General features: G+C 51.5%; 2 protein-coding genes and 14 non-coding genes across 20 annotated transcripts in view; 10 read left to right on the forward strand and 6 right to left on the reverse strand.

Moving 5' to 3' along the window:
* The window catches only part of LOC112978525 (E3 ubiquitin-protein ligase TRIM39-like), a 7435-nt gene extending 866 nt beyond the window's left edge, over positions 1-6569 (forward strand). For 3 of the 5 annotated variants that reach the window (XM_026092127.1, XM_026092126.1, XM_026092128.1), the window contains 6 exons: positions 288-827; positions 2086-2181; positions 2820-3050; positions 3777-3799; positions 4959-5074; positions 5228-6569. In XM_026092127.1, coding sequence (XP_025947912.1) covers positions 408-827; positions 2086-2181; positions 2820-3050; positions 3777-3799; positions 4959-5074; positions 5228-5742 — 1401 coding nt within the window. In that variant the 5' untranslated portion in view covers positions 288-407 and the 3' untranslated portion in view covers positions 5743-6569. Of the gene's footprint in view, positions 1-178; positions 828-2085; positions 2182-2819; positions 3051-3776; positions 3800-4958; positions 5075-5227 lie in introns of those variants that run through there. The other 2 variants (XM_026092130.1, XM_026092125.1) reach the window with 2 other exon arrangements.
* Positions 1-20221, reverse strand: part of LOC112978522 (zinc finger protein 585A-like) — a 159105-nt gene that overhangs the window by 74576 nt on the left and 64308 nt on the right. The gene's annotated exons all lie outside the window — the stretch shown is intronic.
* TRNAE-CUC lies at positions 7226-7297 on the forward strand. The gene has a single exon. It is a non-coding gene; the product is annotated as a tRNA-Glu (tRNA).
* On the reverse strand, positions 7627-7699 carry TRNAV-CAC. The gene has a single exon. It is a non-coding gene; the product is annotated as a tRNA-Val (tRNA).
* Positions 8184-8291, reverse strand: TRNAL-CAA. Its single transcript has 2 exons — positions 8254-8291; positions 8184-8229 (listed from the first exon to the last, which is right to left on the reverse strand). It is a non-coding gene; the product is annotated as a tRNA-Leu (tRNA).
* On the reverse strand, positions 8483-8555 carry TRNAK-CUU. Its single transcript has one exon. It is a non-coding gene; the product is annotated as a tRNA-Lys (tRNA).
* On the forward strand, positions 8846-8918 carry TRNAV-CAC. The gene has a single exon. It is a non-coding gene; the product is annotated as a tRNA-Val (tRNA).
* On the reverse strand, positions 9160-9231 carry TRNAE-UUC. Its single transcript has one exon. It is a non-coding gene; the product is annotated as a tRNA-Glu (tRNA).
* On the forward strand, positions 9596-9667 carry TRNAE-UUC. The gene has a single exon. It is a non-coding gene; the product is annotated as a tRNA-Glu (tRNA).
* Positions 10079-10151, forward strand: TRNAV-AAC. Its single transcript has one exon. It is a non-coding gene; the product is annotated as a tRNA-Val (tRNA).
* TRNAV-CAC lies at positions 10538-10610 on the reverse strand. The gene has a single exon. It is a non-coding gene; the product is annotated as a tRNA-Val (tRNA).
* TRNAV-CAC lies at positions 11060-11132 on the forward strand. The gene has a single exon. It is a non-coding gene; the product is annotated as a tRNA-Val (tRNA).
* TRNAV-AAC lies at positions 11865-11937 on the forward strand. Its single transcript has one exon. It is a non-coding gene; the product is annotated as a tRNA-Val (tRNA).
* Positions 13463-13534, forward strand: TRNAE-CUC. Its single transcript has one exon. It is a non-coding gene; the product is annotated as a tRNA-Glu (tRNA).
* Positions 13839-13911, forward strand: TRNAK-CUU. The gene has a single exon. It is a non-coding gene; the product is annotated as a tRNA-Lys (tRNA).
* Positions 15823-15895, forward strand: TRNAK-CUU. The gene has a single exon. It is a non-coding gene; the product is annotated as a tRNA-Lys (tRNA).

Below are 20221 nucleotides of genomic sequence, written 5' to 3' on the forward strand. Positions count from 1 at the left end.
AATTCTAGGGATAAACTCGGGAGTAACCAGGGAAAAGGTGGGCGGGGAGGGAAAGCGGGAGGCGGAGGGTGATGGGTGCAACGCCCCGTCTCCGGGTGCTCGTGCGCACGGGGAGGCTTTGGGCTGGGGTTCCCCCTTCCCTCCATTTGGAGGGTGGGGGGGGTCGTACGAAGCCGCAGGTGGGTTGCTAACAAGGCTGGCTGTTAAGGATGGTTGTTTTGATCTGCTCTCCTCTCGCCCCGCCACGTCCCTGCGGGGAAAGGCGGCTTCTCCCTTCCCCTCCGCAGCCGTTTAGCGCCGCGCTTTGCCCGGAGCGAGCCCGCGCCTCTCGCCGGCGAATCTCCCCGCTCGCTTTCGGGGCCGGAGGCACCTGCAAGAAGGGCAGCAGCCGCCGGCGACGCGGCCCCATGGCCTCGGCCGGCCCCGTCGAAAGCTTCCACGACGAAGCCTCCTGCTCCATCTGCCTGGGCTTCTTCCAGGACCCCGTCTCCATCCACTGCGGCCACAACTTCTGCCGCTCCTGCATCACCCGCTGCTGGGAGGAAGCGGAGAGCGCTTTCCCCTGCCCCCAGTGCAAGGAGACGGCCCCGCAGAGAAACCTGAGACCCAACCGCGAGCTGGCCAAAATCATCGAGATCGCCAAGCGGCTCAGCCTGCAGGCGGCCAAAGGAGGCGCCGGCGGGGAGAAGCTGTGCGAGAAGCACCAGGAAGCTCTGAAGCTCTTCTGCGAGGAGGACCGGACCCCCATCTGCCTGGTTTGCAGGGAGTCCCAGGCGCACCGGGCTCACGCCGTGGTCCCCATCGAGGAGGCAGCGGAGGAGTACAAGGTAGGAGGTCCTGGAGAGGGACAGAGGGAGGAGGGAATGGGAGGAAGAAGCTGCTCTGCTGGCAAACATCTAGGTTTCCCTGTGTTTCAGTCCACGCTCTGCTTTGCCCCAATGCTCCCCCCTCGCTTACATTGCTGGTTGCTCCTACCAGCTTGAAGCTGTTGGTCCCAGCATCATTATAGGATCATCGTTTAATTCAGGCTGGAAGGGACCTCAGGAGATCATTTAGCCCAACTTCTTGCTTAAAGCAAGGTCACCTATGCTGTCTTGGGCATTTGGGGCGCAGGAGATGCTGCGTGTGGACATGCACCACATTGAATGAGGTGTTACGGTGCGGATGTGCAAGGTGCTTTCACTGCACGTCCACGGTCTGGGCTGCAGTTTCACTGTGCACACGCAAATGCTTTCAGAGAAAGTCAGTTTCACCGCCGAGGTGAAGTGAAATTTGCTCTTGCTGCAAATGTGCGGCATAGCTGGGTGGAGGGTGGGGTTTCCTCGCGCGCATGCGGCTCAGAGCCCGGCACCACTGTGAACCCGCGGCAGCATTCGGGGCTGGTGCAGGTGCAATGGGGGCTGGTGTCTCTGCATGCTTCCAGCGAGCCGTGCAAGGCCGCGCCACCTCATTGCACCTCTGTGGTGCAGGATCCCACCTCTCTGGGCGATGCTGCAGCTCTGGGTACATGATCCAGGGCCCTTCTGGAGCTGCACCATCATTTCGGCACAGCGGACTTGCAGCACTAGCGTGGCTCAGCTGCCTGGAGAGTTTGCAACAAGCACGTCCAGAAGTCATGGCTGGAGACCTCCTTCAAGGAGGCCCTGGCTCCTGGTGTTAAACCAGAGCTGCTTTCGTTTGTGCTTTCTCAGCAGCTGCCCCGGCTTAAACACCTTTAATTCCCCATCCTGCCGGATCATTTTCCTTCTTGCATTGCTGCCAGTTGCCTGTCTGCAAGCTGGCGGCAGCCGCAGGAACGGCCTGCTCCAGCTTGGGAAAGAGCCCCTGTTTTTTTGTGTGTCATGGCAGCGGGAGAAAGCAGCATTTGTGTCCGCTCYAGTCCTTGGCCCGGGTCTTTCTCTCCCGATATGTCAGGAACATCCCCCTGGCAATGGGAGAAAAATTCCAGATTATCACATTATTAAGCAGGGGAGAATCCAGCAAGTTTGCAGGAGGTGTGTCCAGCTGGGTGGGATTAACAGGGGACAGGGATGGACTTAACTATGGGAAGAAAATGCACTAATGAGATGGTCCTTCTCTACTCAGGAGAAATTCCAGGCCCATGTGCAGATCCTGAAGGATAAGAGAGAAAAACTGCTGGGGCTGAAAACTGCTGAGGAAGGGAAAAGCCTGAACTTCCTTGTAAGCATCTGGATCTTTGTCCTCGGATGGTGGTGGCTTTCTCCCTTTCTTTCCTTTCGGTTGTCCTGCTGGCTGCAATGATGGACATGGAGATACGTGATCTTTGGCAATGTTTCTTTGGTCTTCCTTCCTTCCTTTCATCTCCCATGTGGAACTTGGGGATGTTCTCTGCATCGTGGGAAGGTCTGGGTGGTGGTGACAGCTTGTCCCTGGGGTAGATTGAGAGATACTCCCATTTCCCCCATGTCTCCTGCTCCTTGTACATCTCAGCAGACTGGGAACATGCACAATTTCCCTGTGACAGAAAGGGGAGTCACCCAGTTGCTTCTTTCTTGCCTTGCTTTCCCTTTCTCTGATCCCTTTCCCTGACTTATCTGTTTATGGTTCTGTTTTGTTTCTTCCCCTGTTGTTCAAAGGTCTACAGTATTGCAGGTACAAAGGTGACAGTCCATGGGAAATGCCCATAGTCAGCAACTTCAGCCTAAAAATAGCGCAAAAAAAAAAAAAACCCTCAAGTATTGAGCATTTCTCTGCTCTGCACCAGGTTGTGCTGTACTGAAATTTGTCACCCTAACCCAGCTCATCTGCGACCTCTCACAACCCTTCCTGGTCCTTGCGYGTATCCGTTCTTGTTGCAGGAACGGGTGGAAACGGAGAGACAGAAGGTCGTGTCCGAAATCGAGGAGCTGCACCAGTTCGTGGAGGGCCAGGAGCATCTTCTCCTGGGCCGGCTGGCGGAGCTGGATCAGGAGATCGTGAAGAGACAGGAGGAGAACATCACCAGGCTCTCGGAGGAGATCGCCTCCATCAGCGAGGATATTAGAGAGCTGGAAGAGAAGTGTCAGCAGCCGGCATCCGAATTCCTGCAGGTGAGAGCTCAGACCCCAGGAAAGACTGACCAGGAACATGGCTGGTGCCACCAGCCCAGAAGTCAAATTCACTCTAAATACTCTCTTTTAAAGCTTAAAAAAAAATCATCATATTAAATACATAATTTTCTTAAAACATAACTTTCTTGATCACAAACGTGGCCCAGCTATCCACATGAATGTTTTAAATCAAGTGCGATCTCCTTGGGTGACCACGCATTTCTGAGTATGGGATTCATCTACCCAATTTGCAATGTCTCCATCCAAAACCATTACCTTTATACTTCATGGAGGAACAATGGGCGCTTTCTGGAGGCCATTCATCTTCCCTTTAGCTAATCATCCAAACAGGGCACCCAAACTCACGTACAGGCACTAGTTAACTCTTCCCGCAATTTAAAATGTTCAAATACGCCAAAGCGGTGGTGTGCATTAGTAGTGATGATGCCCTTACTGAAAGGGAAGCGATATGAAAGGCTGTGGGTGATGGAAGACAACCACAAAGAGCATCTCATTAATGTTGCTGCGACCTCGCCTAGCCCAGCAGCAGATCTGCAAATGCTCTGCAGGCAGATCAATATTTTGGGGCTCATTTTGGACGTGGGGAAACACAGGAGTGCCTCATTCCCCAAGGTCAGCCTACAGCCCTGCGGTAGATGCTTGTTGTTAACTATCAGGTTGACTTTGCTCTGACCTCATCTTCCTTCTCTCATCTTTCCCTTCTAGGACAGCAGAAGCATCTTGAGCAGGTTTGAGGCTCCTTCTCGCTTGTTGTGATGATAATGTTGTTTATCTCTACGGTGGTGGCACTGATGGACACCGAAATCCCAGCCCCTTATGACCCCCACGTGCTAGGTACTGTAAAGACACATAGGAAAAGGCTTGAACACAGCAAAAGGTGCTGAGTCCAAGTGGGGTGCTGGAGATCAGCCAAGTGTATCAGGTGGGATGATGGTACCTCCAGCTCTGCTTTAGCTTCTCCTCTATTCCCTACATCAAAACTGTCCATGCTGGTTTCTGTAGGGTGTGGGATGAGCTCTCTCACCTTGCCTTTGTGAGCTGGTCAAAAATAGTCCAGCAGTCTTAAGATGTCCATACGTTAAATACTGATGAGTGCTTCCAGGTGGAAGGGAACCCTGGGTGAACTTCCATACCAATAACAGACCTCTTCATGAATAATGTTCTTTGGAAATAGATTGAGAAGGTAGATTATTTGGAAGAAAAAACAAACAAATAAGGAAAGATGACATTTATTACCTGCACTTCCCTTGGCTTCAAGCATTGCTGGTCATGCTAGAGAGCCTTTGCCATCCAGGGACCTTTTAGGGCATGATGCTTGGGAACTGAAGCAGGGCTGTGGGATTTGTGCAGACCATCTCTGAGTGCTCAGGTGACTACAGCTAAGCTAGCAGAGACCGCTTGCCCAGGGTCATATCAGGAGAGCCAAGCTGAGGGCTCCTGATTCACTGAGCATTTGGTTGCACTAAGGAAACTCAGGGGGAGAAGTTCAGGCTTGGCTGAAGCAGGAGGTTGTGACAATGTTTTCTCCTCACTTTAGAAGTCTCCAGGGCAGAGAGCTGGTTATCCCGGCCCCTTTGTGGACAAAAGGAGGGGACTTGCAGGGCATGATTCATTTGACCTGTTTTATCACATACTTCTGAATGAGATGAGTCATGTCTCTCCAAGAAAGGCAAAGGCCATGTAGGCATTAGCTGAGGTGAAAACATTTACAAAGTGAACGTGTGCTCTGGGTCAGCAAATCCTTCTCCAGGAGATTAATGACTTCCCTGGGGCCAAGCCTTCGCTCCAATCCTATTACAAAGCTGCTCTTTATATGAAAATTGCTCAGGGTGTAATGACAATTATGAGCGAAGGCARCATTATCAGAAAGGTCTCGTTTCTTCCTAGGCTTGAAAAGGAGGATGTCCAGAACTCAGAAAAGGTCTCACCAGAGCTGGAAGAGAAACCCACGGGTTGTCCTCAGAAAAATATTGCTCTCAAGGAGATGTTGATGAAATTTCAAGGTACAGAGTGGGCTTTGAGATTACACGTGGGTCTTTTTGCAGCAGGTCTAAGTAATGCTGCCTCAACTAGGGATGAACATCTCCATGGCGTTGCACCAGGACCTTACTTCTAACACTGCCTCCAACGGTCACTTTCTTTCTCGCTGTTCCCAGTAAGCCTCACCCTGGATCCAGAGACGGCACATCCCCGCCTTGTCCTCTCCGAGGATCGGAAGAGTGTGAGATGGGAGGACACGCGCCAACCCGTGCCCGACAACCCCAAGCGATTCGACGCTTCCCGCTGCGTCCTGGGCTGCGAGGGCTTCAGCGCGGGGAGGCACTACTGGGAGGTGGAGGTGGGCGACGGGGAAGCCTGGGCCGTCGGGGTGGCCAAGGAGTCCGTGAGGAGGAAGGGACGGATCAGCGTCAATCCGGAGGTGGGGATCTGGGCTATGGGGCAGTGCGGGAGCCAGTACCAGGCGCTCACTTCTCCCACCATCCCCATCTCCCTGCTGGCTCCCCCCAAGGCGATCGGGATTTACCTGGACTACGAGGAGGGGCGAGTGGCATTTTTCGACGCCGACAACGAGGCGCCCATCTTCACCTACCCGCCAGCTTTGTTCGCAGGGGAGCGAATCCTCCCTCTGCTCTGCCTGGGGAGAGGGTGCCAGTTCACTCTCTCCCCCTGACCGCTCCGGGGACATCCTCCGCTTGAGCCTCGCTCGCAACGGTCTGGAGACACCACAGGGTCCTAGCACCCCAGAGGTGGATTTTGGGAGCGTGGAGAAGGCACTGTCCTGCCTAGCACAAGCAGGATGGCAAATTCTCCTTCCCTATCATCTAACTCAGCAAGAAGCATCTGCTGTTGCAGAACTGGTGGCACATGGGAGGAGGACTGCTCTACTGGCAGAAGACTTTGCCAGCAGTGCAGCTAAGCTGAACCTATGCTGATTCCCAAAGCGATGGACCCAGATTTCCTTCTCCCTACCTTCTCCTGGGTGTTTTTGCTGTTTGTTGGACCCTTTGCCCAGCTTTTCTGGCTCGCTGAGCTTTCAGGACGTCCCGCTGCAGCTGCGCGATGGAACCTCTCCCTTTAGATGCTGCAGATGAAGGTGTGCAAGCCTGGAGAACGCAAGGAGTTCAGGATGGTTTCAAGCTTTTTTGCAGTCTTTTACACAGAGGTGGTCAGCTAAGCCAACAGCGAGGTGGACAATGCCTGATCTTGCAGAAAGGCTACCGGTACGACATCAAATCAATATCCAGACCCCCAGTTTGTGTTGGATCAGTGCTTAGTGCTGCATGACAGTCATATCTTTGCTCTAAATGCATTGCAAGGATTCGCCTCTCCAGATGTAGCCATGCAGCCTGCAATCCCTCTCGAGTCAAYGGAGAATGACAGGAAGGGTGTAACTGAGCTCATCTAGAAATGGGTCAACAAACCATGTGTAAGAGATTGTCTAGGTGGCATGGAGGCAAGTCTACTGGAGGTGCCTAAACCCAAGAGAAATAAAGCCTTCTCAAGGCAGTGTTGGTTTTAACCTCGTATCGAACAACAGCCTCAGTGCCAGCTAGTGCCTAAAGGTTAACTGGGAATGTAAGGAGGAACCCAAAGGCGATAGAGGATGCTCACGCGAGCAAGTGCTTCTGCCTGCATCCGCTTGGTTTCAAAAAGCTCAGGTAGGGAGGGATTCCTTTGAAACCCAGTTGTCGAAGTCATTTGGGTTGGGAGGTGGGTATCGAGGTCTAGTCTGGCAAAGAAATCGGGGGCCCTGAACTCCCAAGAGCTGCAGCGCCTCAGTCAGAGTTAGGAGCCAAATTGTTTTCCAGGACCAGCAAAGCAAAGCTGGTTCCCCAATAAGATGCTGTGTGCAAGGGTGGGCCTTAGTGGTCTGCCATGGGGCTTTCTTTCCCTATGTCAAAGAAACACTTGGTGAGGGGAAATCTAATTTCAGTGTCCCTGGGAGATGCTGGGCCACTGTTTTCCAAAGGAAAGTCATGAGCTGACTCCTGGTATGTAATTGCTACTGGAGATGCACGTTGCCACCGAGGTGCTAAGGTGAAATAACGACGGGGAAGGGGCCGAAAATAGATGGAACATAAAGGAAAAATCATCGAAATAGAGCAGTTCTTGATAGCTTGGAGGCTGCAAAGTGCACTGAATTGTGCATGGGCTCCCTGGTGGTCTAGTGGTTAGGATTCGGCGCTCTCACCGCCGCGGCCCGGGTTCGATTCCCGGTCAGGGAACATTGTTTTTGTCTCTTTTCAGCTCCCCCTTTTTCAGGGAGAGCTTCTCATACTAGGAAAAGAAGCATCTCTTCCTTTTCCTGCTTATTGCGTCCTCTTCCCTCGCTCATTCACTCCTTCCTTCGCTCATTCCCATTCCTGCTTAATGCCCCTCTCCATTTGAGAACAGCTGGGCATAGAGGTGTGCTTTGGTGCCAAGAGGCACAACACCTGCCTTAAAACGCGGGCTGAACTGGAAAGGCAGAACCTCTTTGGGGAAAGAGGAGAGGAAAAAACAATAAAAAAACCCAGGAGGACTAATAATAATTTAAAAACAAGAAAAATAGAGGTGTTTCTGCCCGGTTTCGAACCGGGGACTTTTCGCGTGTGAGGCGAACGTGATAACCACTACACTACAGAAACGCACTCTTTTCGGATTTCTTCCTGTCCTTTTCGTGATCCAGCTGTTTCCCTAAATTTGGCCCGAGACTTCTCCCAAAAGCATCTTCCTCGAGACACCGCTCCTAAAGTCATACTAGAGGCCACGGCGAGGCTTTGGCCATTTAATTGCGCTCCGGGCGATTGCTGCCGTGGCGGTTCGCAGGTCCCTGCAGTATTTGGAAGAGCCCCTTGTCCAAAAAATACAACCAGCAGGTAAAAAGGTTTAGGGTTCCCGATGAAAACAAGCTGCTTTTGTAGCTGACCAGCGAGTTCAGTATAAAGATGGAATGAGTCCCATCAAAACCGCTGCCCTTCTCCACCGTCGCCACCGCTAGAAATGTGCTGAAAGCCCCCGCGTGGAAAACTCCTGTGAAACCGATCATCTTCGGGCCGTGATTTCGTAGCTTCGGTGACGCAGGTGCAAGAAATCATTTTGTGGCCCCCAAAAAAAACCAAAAAATTGGCCTGTCAGGAGTGGGATTTGAACCCACGCCTCCATTCGGAGACCAGAATACCCAGGGAAAGGAAGGCACAGCCTTGAGTCTGGCGCCTTAGACCACTCGGCCATCCTGACGGTGAAAAAAATTGCTCAGAAAAGGGAAAATATCCCCGCCGACACATTTGGTGGGGTTGTTTCAGTGCTGTGTTTATGCTGGAGTTACCGGAGGCTGCAACAGCCGATTTGGGAGCGCAGGGATGGAAAAGAAGGAATTGCATCAGACTGCTCCGTGGGAGCATAAAAAGGGGAAGGATACGAGACGCAAGCGCCCAACGTGGGGCTCGAACCCACGACCCYGAGATTAAGAGTCTCATGCTCTACCGACTGAGCTAGCCGGGCATATTTTTTCCTAAAATTACTTCTTCTTTCCTATGCTATGTATTAGCTTCAGTCTCTTTTTCCTCCTGTTCCGGAAAACCAAGAGAGTGACCGGGAAGGAACCTCCCTGTGAAATCTTTCCTGCTTGGATGGTTTGAATGCTAGAAATAGCAGCTCTGAGAATCCGGAGAAAACCCTCTTTTTTGTGAGGGCTTTTTTTTCACCCGTGCTTTTGTACCCGGGGACCCGGGTGAGTTTAAACGCCAGGGTAAGAGTGAGGGGCCAGGGAGGGGGAAAAAGGTGCACAGGTGGTTTCTGTAGTGTAGTGGTTATCACGTTCGCCTCACACGCGAAAGGTCCCCGGTTCGAAACCGGGCAGAAACATTCCTGGGAAAGTAATTTTTGCGACTTTTCGGGAGAGATTTGGAAGTCAGCGGCTTACACTATTCATTGACTAGAAGGACAAATAGCTGCTGGAGAAACATTTCTCTTGCAGAAATAGCTCGGCAGTTTTAATCTCCGATGGGTGTTTTGGGGGAATAACAACTAAACTTTCTAGCAGACGTAAATCAAAGACATTAAAAAGGGTAAATATTGCTGAATTTCGGACAAGAAAAGCCTCTTTTTCCCTGACCGGGAATCGAACCCGGGCCGCGGCGGTGAAAGCGCCGAATCCTAGCCACTAGACCACCAGGGAACTTACATTTTCGTTTTTTCTGTCAATCTCATCTTTTATTTTTGCACATTTTTGGGGCCTCTCCTGCAAAGGGCAGGAGGAAGGGCTGTGGCAGCGCCAGCTTCATTTTCCCGGCTTTCAGCAAGGTCCCAGGGAGAGAGAAAATCCGCCAGGTTTCAGGGCAGAAAACAGAAAATCTGGATTATCCCCACCGGCACCAGCGTATTTCTAGCGCTCTTTGGCCCCGAAGTTGCCACCTCGTGTTAGCTTAGTGGGCCCAAACTAGCCACGTCGGGGTCGGGCTTGCCCAGGCCGTGCCCTGATGGGTATAAACTGCCCCTTTCTCCCGGGCGAGTGGAAATAACTAAAAATCCTTTTTCAGTTCTCCCTGGTGGTCTAGTGGCTAGGATCCGGCGCTTTCACCGCCGTGGCCCGGGTTCGATTCCCGGTCAGGGAATGTTCTTTCATCAAAGAAAGCGAAATCTTAGAAAATTATTATTTTTCCCTTGCCTTTCCTCCGGGAATGGGATCCCGAAGGACTTCTCTGCACGTAGATATTGTCACATCCAGGAGGTGATGCACTGCCTGCTATCCCAGCAGCCCCCCATCATGAGCTCATGTTCATGCTGCCACCTTGCTCAAAAYGAAACATCTTCTCACCCCCAACGAAGCAGGCAATGGCTACAGAAATGACTAATTCTTTAATATTAACAAATCAGAGGGGGCTCAGGACCTCGGGAGAGCTCTGCACCGATCCCCCGCTCAAAAAAATCAGCTCGATCCCGTCGCTCATGGCTGTGTCCAGGTGGGATTTGAAGACTTGATTGGAGCCACCTCTGGAAAGGATGCTGCAARGTGCGCACAGCTGGTTTCTGTAGTGTAGTGGTTATCACGTTCGCCTAACACGCGAAAGGTCCCTGGTTCRAAACCAGGCAGAAACAAAGCTTTTGGTTTCTTTTTTTCTTTCTTTTTAAAGCATCTCCTCCTTTTACTTCTTTCAGAAAACTCCATTTCAAATGCAGAGCAGTGGGGATGAAATACAAAACGCAAAAGACCTGGCTCCATTCCCTCCCAGCCCGGTGAAACCTTCTGTTTTCTATACCGTGACGCACACATGTATATGGGACTTAATGGTACTATCCTGCTTCTTGCAAGAATTTAGCAAAATTTGACAGCAGAACGCATCCTGTTTTCTTTCCCGTGGGTTTATTACCATGGAGGAAACAGAAACAAAACCCGGACGTGATCAATGCGTTGCCCGGAACTCAATGAAACAAGAGGCTGTAGTTTTCCATTTTCCCAGGACAAGGAGGGAAAAACAGCACCTTGTTTCTGCCCGGTTTCGAACCGGGGACCTTTCGCGTGTGAGGCGAACGTGATAACCACTACACTACAGAAACCCAGTGTGTACAGCTCCTTGCACCCTCTCTGCAGGAGGATGAGGCAAGGTCTCCCGTGGCCACCCCAAACACCCACCTCCGTCTTTTCCACCCTTGCTACCCCCCCAGCCCACTCCCCCAGCAGGTCCCACCGCTGCACCCGAGAAGAAGTGCAGGAAGGATGATGGACCTGGGGAGCGGGCGCAGCTTTGGGTTGAAGCCCAAAGCTTGAAGCCGCACGGGCAAAGGAAACGGGCCCGGAACAGGCGGGGTTGCGGGCTGCGTTGGAAGGAGCACGTTGGAGAGATGGAAAAGCTGCTGAGTCGCATGTGGTGGCGTTTCCCAGGTGGGTTTGTGGTGCCTGGAGCAAATGCCCTGGAGATCCTGGAGCAAATGCCCTGGAGATCCTGGAGCAAATGCTGGAGATCCTGACTCTTGCAGATATGATGCAAAATAATAGAGCTCACCCAGTTTCTGTAGTGTAGTGGTTATCACGTTTGCTTCACATGTGAAAGGTCCTCGGTTTGAAACCAGGCGGAAACACTATTATGGTTTTTACCATCTCTGTCCTGGGGAAAATAGAAGAGCCAGGCCATTTGTGAAGTCCCGTATGTGTGGGGACATTGACTCTGGTCTCCCCGGAGAAGGTTCCCTGGCCGCCCTCCTCCTCACCACAGGCGAAGTGGTGAATGAGCAGAAAAGCAGCCTGTGGCTCCCAAATGGAGCAAGGCTGGTAACTCCAACTCCTTTTCCTGGTGTCTCCCTGCTGCATGGTCCTTTTTTTTCCCTTCCATCCCAGTCTGTGCAAGGCTGGGGAGGAAAGGCCCATCCTCACTGCGAAGGTCGCATGATTTCTCCCCAGGCGTGTTTTCCTCGCCTTTAGCGTGAAGCCAGGCTTTGGCTGCAGTCTCCTTGCTTTGTTGGAATGGAAATAAAGAAAAGCAGCTGTAATCAGAGCATTTTCCCTGGCTGTGAAGCAAAAGGTAGTCTACTCACCATCTTCTCTCCAGGTAGAAGGGGCTGCAAACAGCTTCAATGCGAACAAACCTTGTATTGAGTTTCTCTTGGTTGTGTCCCTTGCTTTGACCAYCCAAAAGAGCCCATGAAGAACCCACATGGGTGTTGACGAGGAGGGAGAGATGTTTTCCTTGTCTGTCCTCCTGGGGAAGAGGAAAAGAAGGGCAAACAGATGTGGAGAGTGTCATTGGGAGTGGAGGAGCTCCATGAAACAGCCTGTTTCCCACCGAATATGGCCTCCAGCAGGTATCTCTGCAGGTTTCTGTAGTGTAGTGGTTATCATGTTTGCCTAACATGCAAAAGGTCCCTGGTTCGAAACCAGGCAGAAACAATGCTTTTTTCGGGGGGGGGGGGTACCCTCCTTTTGTTTACCCTGCATACGTAGACATAGGTGGGCAAGCATCTTCTCAAACCTGTTGAGACAGCAGCATTTGTTTCCCATCCATATGCTCCATCTATCTAGAAAGACATGATGGCCTTGGAAAACCTGCCATCCTTCCATGATTTAACGTAGTGGTTATTCCTGGGCAGTTAGGAGCCCAAGCCCTCTACGAAGGGAGTGAGATGAGGCCTTCATCCCAGGACTCCTCGGCACTCAGAATTGCCAGTGGTTGCTTTTTGCATGGATGCAGAGGAATAATTTGCATTTATATGTTTGCATTGGTGAGGCTTTGAAGGATGCTGTTTTGGCAGCTGTTTCAGAGGCATCAAAAGTCTTCATCCTTCCATCACTAGTTTGGATACAGATAAAGGTGACTCTGGGCAAATCTTAGGTGTCATGTCCTCAGCTTATACATATACTGTGGGGACTGGAAAAATTGTGGCATCTCCATCCTTGGAGATACTCAAAATCCAACCAGACATGGTCCTGGGCAATGTGCTCCAGGTGACCCTGCTTGAGCAGATGGCCCAGATGATCTCTAGAGATGCCTCCAACCTCGGCCACCATGTTTTCCTGTGACCTACAGCAGGTTTTTGGCTCATGTGGAAGGACCAAGGGCCCTGAGGGTGYTAACAGGCATTAATTGCCCTGATCAGCCCCACCTGGGACCCACACTCACACCCTGCCCATGGCCCAGGGGCTCTATTTAAGCTCAGCCCTGAGCAATCAGCCTCTTCCTAGCTCTGTTGGAGGAGCTTGACTGTCACATCCAGTTTCTTTGTTCTAGTTGAGTTTCTTCCCATCATTTCACCTGTCAGCTTGTGCCGTGGTTTGTCTCAGCTCATTTCTCGGGCATCGTATCCAAAGTCAAAACCAAGTGGTGAGTGTCTCCTCCCTTCCCCCAATGAGTTTTGCATGTGTCCAGCCTGTGTCCAAGCTGGAAAATAAGACTTGGGTAGAGGGGGGACAACTTTRCAGTCACATGTTGCTGCTCCTGCATGGATTTATTTGTTTGCTGGACGTGATCTAGAACAACAGCCGAAATCCCCGACTCTGTGTTCAATAAACTCTCTGGAGCACAACACACCGCTGTTAAAACTAGGTTCTCCCTTCCTTTCCCCATCTCTGCTGAGACCCGTCCCTTTGCAGTGAAATCACGATCGACTGGTGCCCGTTTTTCCGAAGCCCGGTCCCAGGAGGACTTCAAGGTGTTGGAGAAGCCACCAAAAAGGGCCCAYCGCTGGAGGGCAGCAGAAGACAAGCCCAAGGACTTTCACGTTGCAGGAGGTTGGGTTCTTAAAAGGGGGCGGGGGGGTCTTTTTGYAGGGAAAACGCCGGGGACCCCTCTGCGTTGGATGCAACCCTCCTTTTTGCGTTCTCACCCCCGTGGGGCCAGCAAAAAGCAGCTCCGACGGGTCCCCCCGGGAAACCCCTAAATGTGGTGTTATATCCGGGCAAAATACTGTGTATCTGCTCCCTGGTGGTCTAGTGGTTAGGATTCGGCGCTCTCACCGCCGCGGCCCGGGTTCGATTCCCGGTCAGGGAACTCGGGTTTCTAGGCTTTTTTTCCCGCTTTTTCTTTTTTGCCACGCACTTTCCCACCCGTGCTATGCGGGGCATCCAGGCTCTCCATGCTCTCGCCCTCCTCTGCTCCCCACTCGCGCGTTCCCCGTGTGGGACCCGTGCCTGGAAAGCCCCYGGGGCAGAGCACGGGAATTTGCGCTCCAGCTGCAACAAGTTTTGCCAGGTCGCAGCTTTTCCCCCCTTCTCCYCTCCCCGGCAAATCCGCCCTTTTGCCCATTGCACCCCGGGCTGCCGCCTCAGGGCTGCACCATCCCTTTTTTTCGGCGGCCCGGCTAGCTCAGTCGGTAGAGCATGAGACTCTTAATCTCAGGGTCGTGGGTTCGAGCCCCACGTTGGGCGCGTCTCCTTTTCTTATTCCCCCCCCCCTTTTTTTTTCCTTCGTGGCCAAAATTCGGAGCCATTTCACACAAGAAGAAGCGCAAAAAAAAAAAAAAAAAATCTGGTTTTTTTATCTCCATGCTGTGAGATAAAATGGTAAAGTATGAGGAAGGAGTTGCACCTGCCTGGTGTCATAGGGGAATGGAGTGGCCTCTGAATGTTCATTCCCTTTCAGCAAAAGGGAGGAAAAATCCCTTTTTCTTCTCCTTTTCTCATCCCTTCCACCAGTTGCCTCCCTTTCCCGCTCTTCTGTGCTTTCATTCAGTCTCCAGCCTTGCAGGGTGATTTCTCCCTGCTTCTGTCTCAAGCCCCAAGGCTGCGTTGTCATTTATTACTGCTCTCTGCAGGCTTTGCACAGAAATAATGGCTCCAATAGTATTTTCCTGGGGATTTTTGCAAGCTGCAGTTTCAGCTCCTTTCCTGGCCTGACCAGGAAAGTGTGATTCCACGCTCCCCCTCGGAGTTGTATGGATCAGGATGTGCAGCCAGTGCAYGAGGATCCAAGCTGCCAGCAGCTTCCTCCTCGCTTCTGAGCACCTTGAGCAGTTAAATCTGGCTTCACGTTTGGAGGAACGCAGGTATCATCCATATTTCTGCTGTTGGCACAATACCGGCTGCATAAACATCATGCTGGGTTGTTGCAGGTGAAGCCAAAGAGCCCGGAAAAACTCTTGGACCAGGCAGGCAGGTTTCTTGGAATTACCTCCTAAGCCAGCAATTAAATATGTCATTACTTAAGGCTGTAACTATCCAGATTAAACTCTCTGCAACAGAGATTTGACCCCCCTGGGACTAGGCTCTGTTATGAGCTCTGTTTTTTTAAGTGCCCGCAGATTGCATCAATTCTTTAACTGCATACATTAAGCTCATGCATTAAGCAAGCAGCTGCTGGCGTGGGTTGCTAGCTGGCTTTCAGCTACCTGCAGCCAGCCTGTTTGGTCCCTACAGCATGTTGTTTGGCCAGCTGCTGCACTGCTGCRGTTCGCACCTGTCTGTATTTCTAAAAGGAGGCAACAACCCTGGTGCACAAGAGCTTTTTGGCTTGCAGGAGTCCAGGAATGGTGCATTTTGGTATTGCTGCAGCATGGAAAAAATAGTGGTGGGCGAGGAGGATGGAAACAACAAAAATGCAAGAGAGGCAGGGAGAGAGTAGGAAGCGCTGAACCTCTTTTTGTGCAAGTCCCACTTGCAAGATTAATGAAATGCAAAGGCCAGGCTCGTGTCCTGCTAGTTGCTCCAAGATTGGGTGAATATTTGCCTGCCCTGGGCTGGTTCAGCTGTTTTTTAGCCTTTTCTCTACCGCATGAAAAAATTGCAAGGGCYGCATGGAGTGAGATAAGCCAGAGTGTGGTTAAACATGATGCTGAACAAGGGAGGGAGGACTTGCCTAAATAATGAATGCCTTCGTGTCCCGGAAGGATTGTCCGGGCTCGCTCAGGAGCTGTGTTTGCCCAGGTGCACATGAAAGCATTGTTCCAGCCGAACAATATCCCCCGGCGGTCCCGAGGTCGTTCAGGCCCTGGGTCAGCCCCGGCGCGGGAGGAAAGGGGCTATAAAGGCTGCGGCGATGCCCGGGCAGGCGGATGCTCCGACTGCAAGCGGGAAGCAGAGCCTGGTAAGAGCCTTTTTCCGCTCTTGCTTCGGGTTTTACGGCTGGGGGCTTTTTCTTCTTGCTTTTTCTTGCTTCCCTCCCCGCACATCTCCCTCCTGCTGCAAGGTTTCGTGGCAGCCGGCACCACCCAAACATACCCTCCTATATCAGCTTCCACTTATTTTTATATCGCTATTTTTATACCGATAAACTTTCTACTCTGGGGGAAAACGAATTTACAACCTCCTCGAGACACGGAGCAAAGAAACTGTTTTACGAGAGCCCGGCTAGCTCAGTCGGTAGAGCATGAGACTCTTAATCTCAGGGTCGTGGGTTCGAGCCCCACGTTGGGCGGCTTTCTCTTTTGGCTCCCTCAACCCTTTTTCCTTTCCTGCGTTAGTCTCTGTCCAAAGCTGTCTGCTTCTGAGTATGGAAAATTGCCGGGACAGGGAATTTTCCAAGAGATGTGCTGGCGAAATGGTTAAAAAGCCCACCTGCTTTTTGGTGGAGGTGAGATAGAGGGGGAGGGATGCCTGAATCCCAGCTGTTTCTAAGCAAAAGGCGGAGAAAAATGAAGAAATGTGGGGGGTTTTTTTCCTTATAGGATAATTATATTTTGCCTGGGAGCTTTCTGCCTTTTCCACCCTTCTCTATTTCAGCTGTTTAAAGGTGCTGGAGGATATACGCTTCAATATACAATATACTTCAAGTTTCTCTGCTTTTTTTTTTTTTGTCCCCAAAGGGGACATCGCCAACACTTGTACTGTGAGATTTTACGTCTGATCAGCTCTCCCCCTGCTAGAGAGCTGGACATGGATGAAATTCATTATGAGGATTAATAAACTGCCTGAGCCATTTCCATTTGCAGATTAGTCCACACTGATTTGCCACATGGAGCTGGGAGGTCGGACCATGTTCCCCTTTCCCACCATGAAGGTGCTCTTCGTGGGGCTGGCTGTGGTCCTGTGCATCGGGGTTGGTAAGTGGAGGGTCACAGTTCAACGGGATGCGATAAAGGGCAGAAACACTTAGAAATGGCTGTTTCTCTCCACTGACTTCCAGGGGAGCTATTAAATGTGAAGATATCACCTCTAGGTCAGGCATCTCTTGAACCGTAGGTCGCTGGATCCTGGGCTAGATGTGCATATGGTCTCACCCAGAGAGCTGTTGTGATGGTTGTGCTGTGGATAACCCCACCCCAGAGCTCATTTCCAAATTTCTTCTCCATGGGTTGGTGGTTTGGTCTGGGGTCTATTTACCTATGGCCACAGCTACATTTGAGAAGCTCTGCCAAGATCGGTTGTGTGTCCATAGGCATCATCTGCCTCTATCCTAAGGTTCGGGGTCTATAAGAGTGAAGGTGCTGCTCGCTCCCTTCCCCTGGAGGGCTCTAAATCTTCTCCGGAGTTGCCCCAATCTTATTGTAGGGCATTCAAAGCAATTGCAAAATCCCCCACAACTCCGCTGTTGTAGAAGGGAGCACGGGCCTCATTGCATCTTCTCTATCTGCTGTAGTCGAGGCTCTTCAGTGCAAGGTCTGCAAGTACAAATTCCCCTTAATTGGATGCTTCCATGGAGCGAACGAGACGACCTGCGAGCGGAGAGAGAGATGTGCCATCATTAAAACTTTCCTGGGTACGTATGGGTCAAAATTGGGTGTTTTGTTCTGTTTGGGGCTTGTCCCCTTATGTATCTACTTGTTTTGGAAGACCAAATGCATTAGCAGAACGAATGAGGAAGCAATGATGAGACGGTGATGTGGGAAAGGGTTAAAGCAAGGGAAAAAAAACTTCCTTTGGGAACGCTTCCCTCAGTGGAGGTTGTCCTATGTATGGTGAATAAGTCTTTTTTTGGCAAAGGACTTGCTGCCTCTTGAAGAGGCTGCATGAGTCTTGCCTGTCTCCCTATCTAGATCTTTCTTTCTCCTAATTAATTTAAAACAAATCAGGTGTGGTTTCCATTCTGGTGTGCTATTTAATGGGATGATTAGTCCCTGGTTAACCTCAAAGTCCACCACAGGGCTTGGTTAGTTCAATGCCACTTTTTGCACCAGCTGGTGTGTGTAGTGATCCTGACAGATGTAAGTGTGCGGAGATGGTGTCTCCTCACACCTAGATGCCAGACAGATCATCAGTCACCTGGTTTTGCTGCAAAGAGGAGGCCACGGAGCGTGGCTGCAGTGTGGCATCACCATCTGGCCTTGCTCTTGCTCAAACCCTGAGGATGCTCTACCAGCAGCACCTCCTAATCATGGTCCTTCTCCATCCACCGTCCCTGCAGGGAAGGTGACGCTCTATTACCAGCAAGGCTGCACCTCGTTGTTGAACTGCGGCAGAGAGCGGCCATCGGACACCGAGTCCCGCCTGAAGTCCCTGTACGCCTGCTGCGAGACGGACCTCTGTAATGAAGAGTGGCACGAGGACCTCTCGGACTAGCCCATGGTGGGGACGGGATGCTGGGCTACGTGGCCCCTGGCTCTAACGCGGTACGGCCGTTTTGACGCCGAGAGCTTTAGATCTAATCCCGAAGGGTATTGCTTTACGGCGCTAAATTAGGACAGCTGGATCCAGTCGCTCTCCAGGGCTCCCCTGTGCATCTGGCCTCTTTCTGTTGCAGCTCTGTCAATAAACCTGCAGGCCTATAACCGGCAGCAGAATTTGGCTCGTCTGTATGTTTTCCTTCTCCAGACACTTGTATTAATAGCTCTTCGCATGCAGCGTTCCTGATGGTCTGGAGGCAGCCTGCGCCTCTGAACATAATCCTGCTACTAAACCCCCAAGGGCAGGCCAARGTGGTTTTATTTTCCCCTGGTTGCATCCCATTTCTCCTATGGGTGCAGGGCTAGGAACTTCTCGTAGTGTTGTCTACCACCATGGGTTGCAAAGGAGAATGTTTGGGGTCCACCAGATGCTAAGAGAAATAAAGGGCATCTATTTCAGGTATTTATTTCACCCAGGTTCACCCAAGGTTCCTTCAGTGTCCAACAGAAGTAGATGCATTCATCAGCAGCCTTGGAGATGGGATGAAAAGCCTAGCTCCTTCCTCGAGCCCCTGCTCCTTCGGAGGGAGAGATGGGGGCATCAGGGAGGGTTAAATGTCTCCAGGGATGCTTTGGAGAGGGCCTGGGAGACAGGTGGAGGGAGGCGCTGGAAATGTGATCCTGGCTCCAGCAAGGGAAAAGCTCCCTGGCAAGGAGGAGGAGAGCAGAGACAGAGCAGCTGGGGTGGAGGAGGAGGAGGGACAGAGCGGTGGTGGGGTTGAGAGGACAGATGCAATGGGGGAGGGGAAGGAATGGTAAGTGAGAAGGGGGAATGGGGGGCGGTGGGCAATCGAGGACGGGGAACGGGCAAGAGCCGAGCGGCGCTGCAATCTCGGAGGCGTCCGAGGGCCGGGATGGTTTCCTTCGGCGCGAGGTGAACCGGCGATGGCTGCGGGTCCCAGGCGTCCTGCCGGCGCGGGGACCCGTCTGGCTGCGGGCTCGGTGCTTGCACCTCGCCTGCCCTGCGCTAGTGACCTCCTGATGCAAACGTCCAGGCGATTCGGGAGGACGCCCCTTTCCTACACCTCTTCCCTGAGGTACGCTGGGTCTGATGGGAAGGGGACGAGTCGCCCTGTTGTCCGTCTGTCCGTTGGGCTCGCTCATGCTTCCAGGCGTGGGAAGAGCGATGGGATGTGATTGTCCGTCCATCTGTCCTTTTTTTCTCCCCCCCTGTGTGATAATAAGCATCTAATTCTCCCTTCCTGTGTTTTTTTTCCCCCCCTCCGTGGGCTTCCCACTGCCTCTGTCAAGGTATCTCACCCTCTTTCTTGGCTATTTTTGCAGCTCCAGAGTGTGTTTTGTGTGGATTTCTCACCATCTCTAGCCACCCCATAGACCACATCTTCCTTCCTCTCTTTTGATACGCATGGGGGGAAAAGTATATATGACATGGGGAAAAATAATATATTAGCTTATTTATGGATCAAGAGCAATGTCAGGTGGAAGAGCAAGAAAAACTTGCATTCTGTAGGGACTGATGTGTGTACGTATGTGTATATACATATATATGAATGAGAGGAAATGGTGTATTTTACATATAAAGGGATGTGTGTACATATATATGCACCCATATATATGAGCTTGTGTGTGAATATATACATATAAATATATATATTCTGCTGTTCTGAGTCACCTGCTCCATATTATTTCCGATCAAACTGATGTGGATCCTAGCAAGCACCAGTATACAGATTTTATTGTCCCACAAGCAGACAAGATTCCTTACCAAAGTCCCGTGGAAGTCCAGGATGGTCTTTAAATCAGTCTGAAAAAGCTCGGTTCAAATCCTAAACAAGGGAGTCTGTCCCTGCTCAGCTTGTCTCCCTCAGACCAGAGTCTGGTCTGAGCACTGTAATACAGACTTCCAAACAGCAGCAGTTTTAATAGGAAAAGGTGCATTTTTGGAGTCTCTTGGCTGGACTGGCAATAAATTGATGCCTGAAGTCAAATGAGAACCTGAAAGGAAGATTGTTGTTCTTCCTCCTCTTAATTTGTGAGGCCATCAAGTAGTTTTGTTTCAAAACAAACCCAGGGGCAAGTCCCAGAATTATGAGCGAGGTCCAAGTGGAGGACAAACGTGTCCTTAGTGTTTTTTTCCCCAAGGAACACCCCCCAACTTCTGGGTTTGGGACTCATCTCCA

The sequence above is a fragment of the Apteryx rowi genome, unplaced genomic scaffold (assembly GCF_003343035.1).
Source record: "Apteryx rowi isolate R43461 unplaced genomic scaffold, aptRow1 scaffold_940, whole genome shotgun sequence".
NCBI lineage: Eukaryota > Metazoa > Chordata > Aves > Apterygiformes > Apterygidae > Apteryx > Apteryx rowi.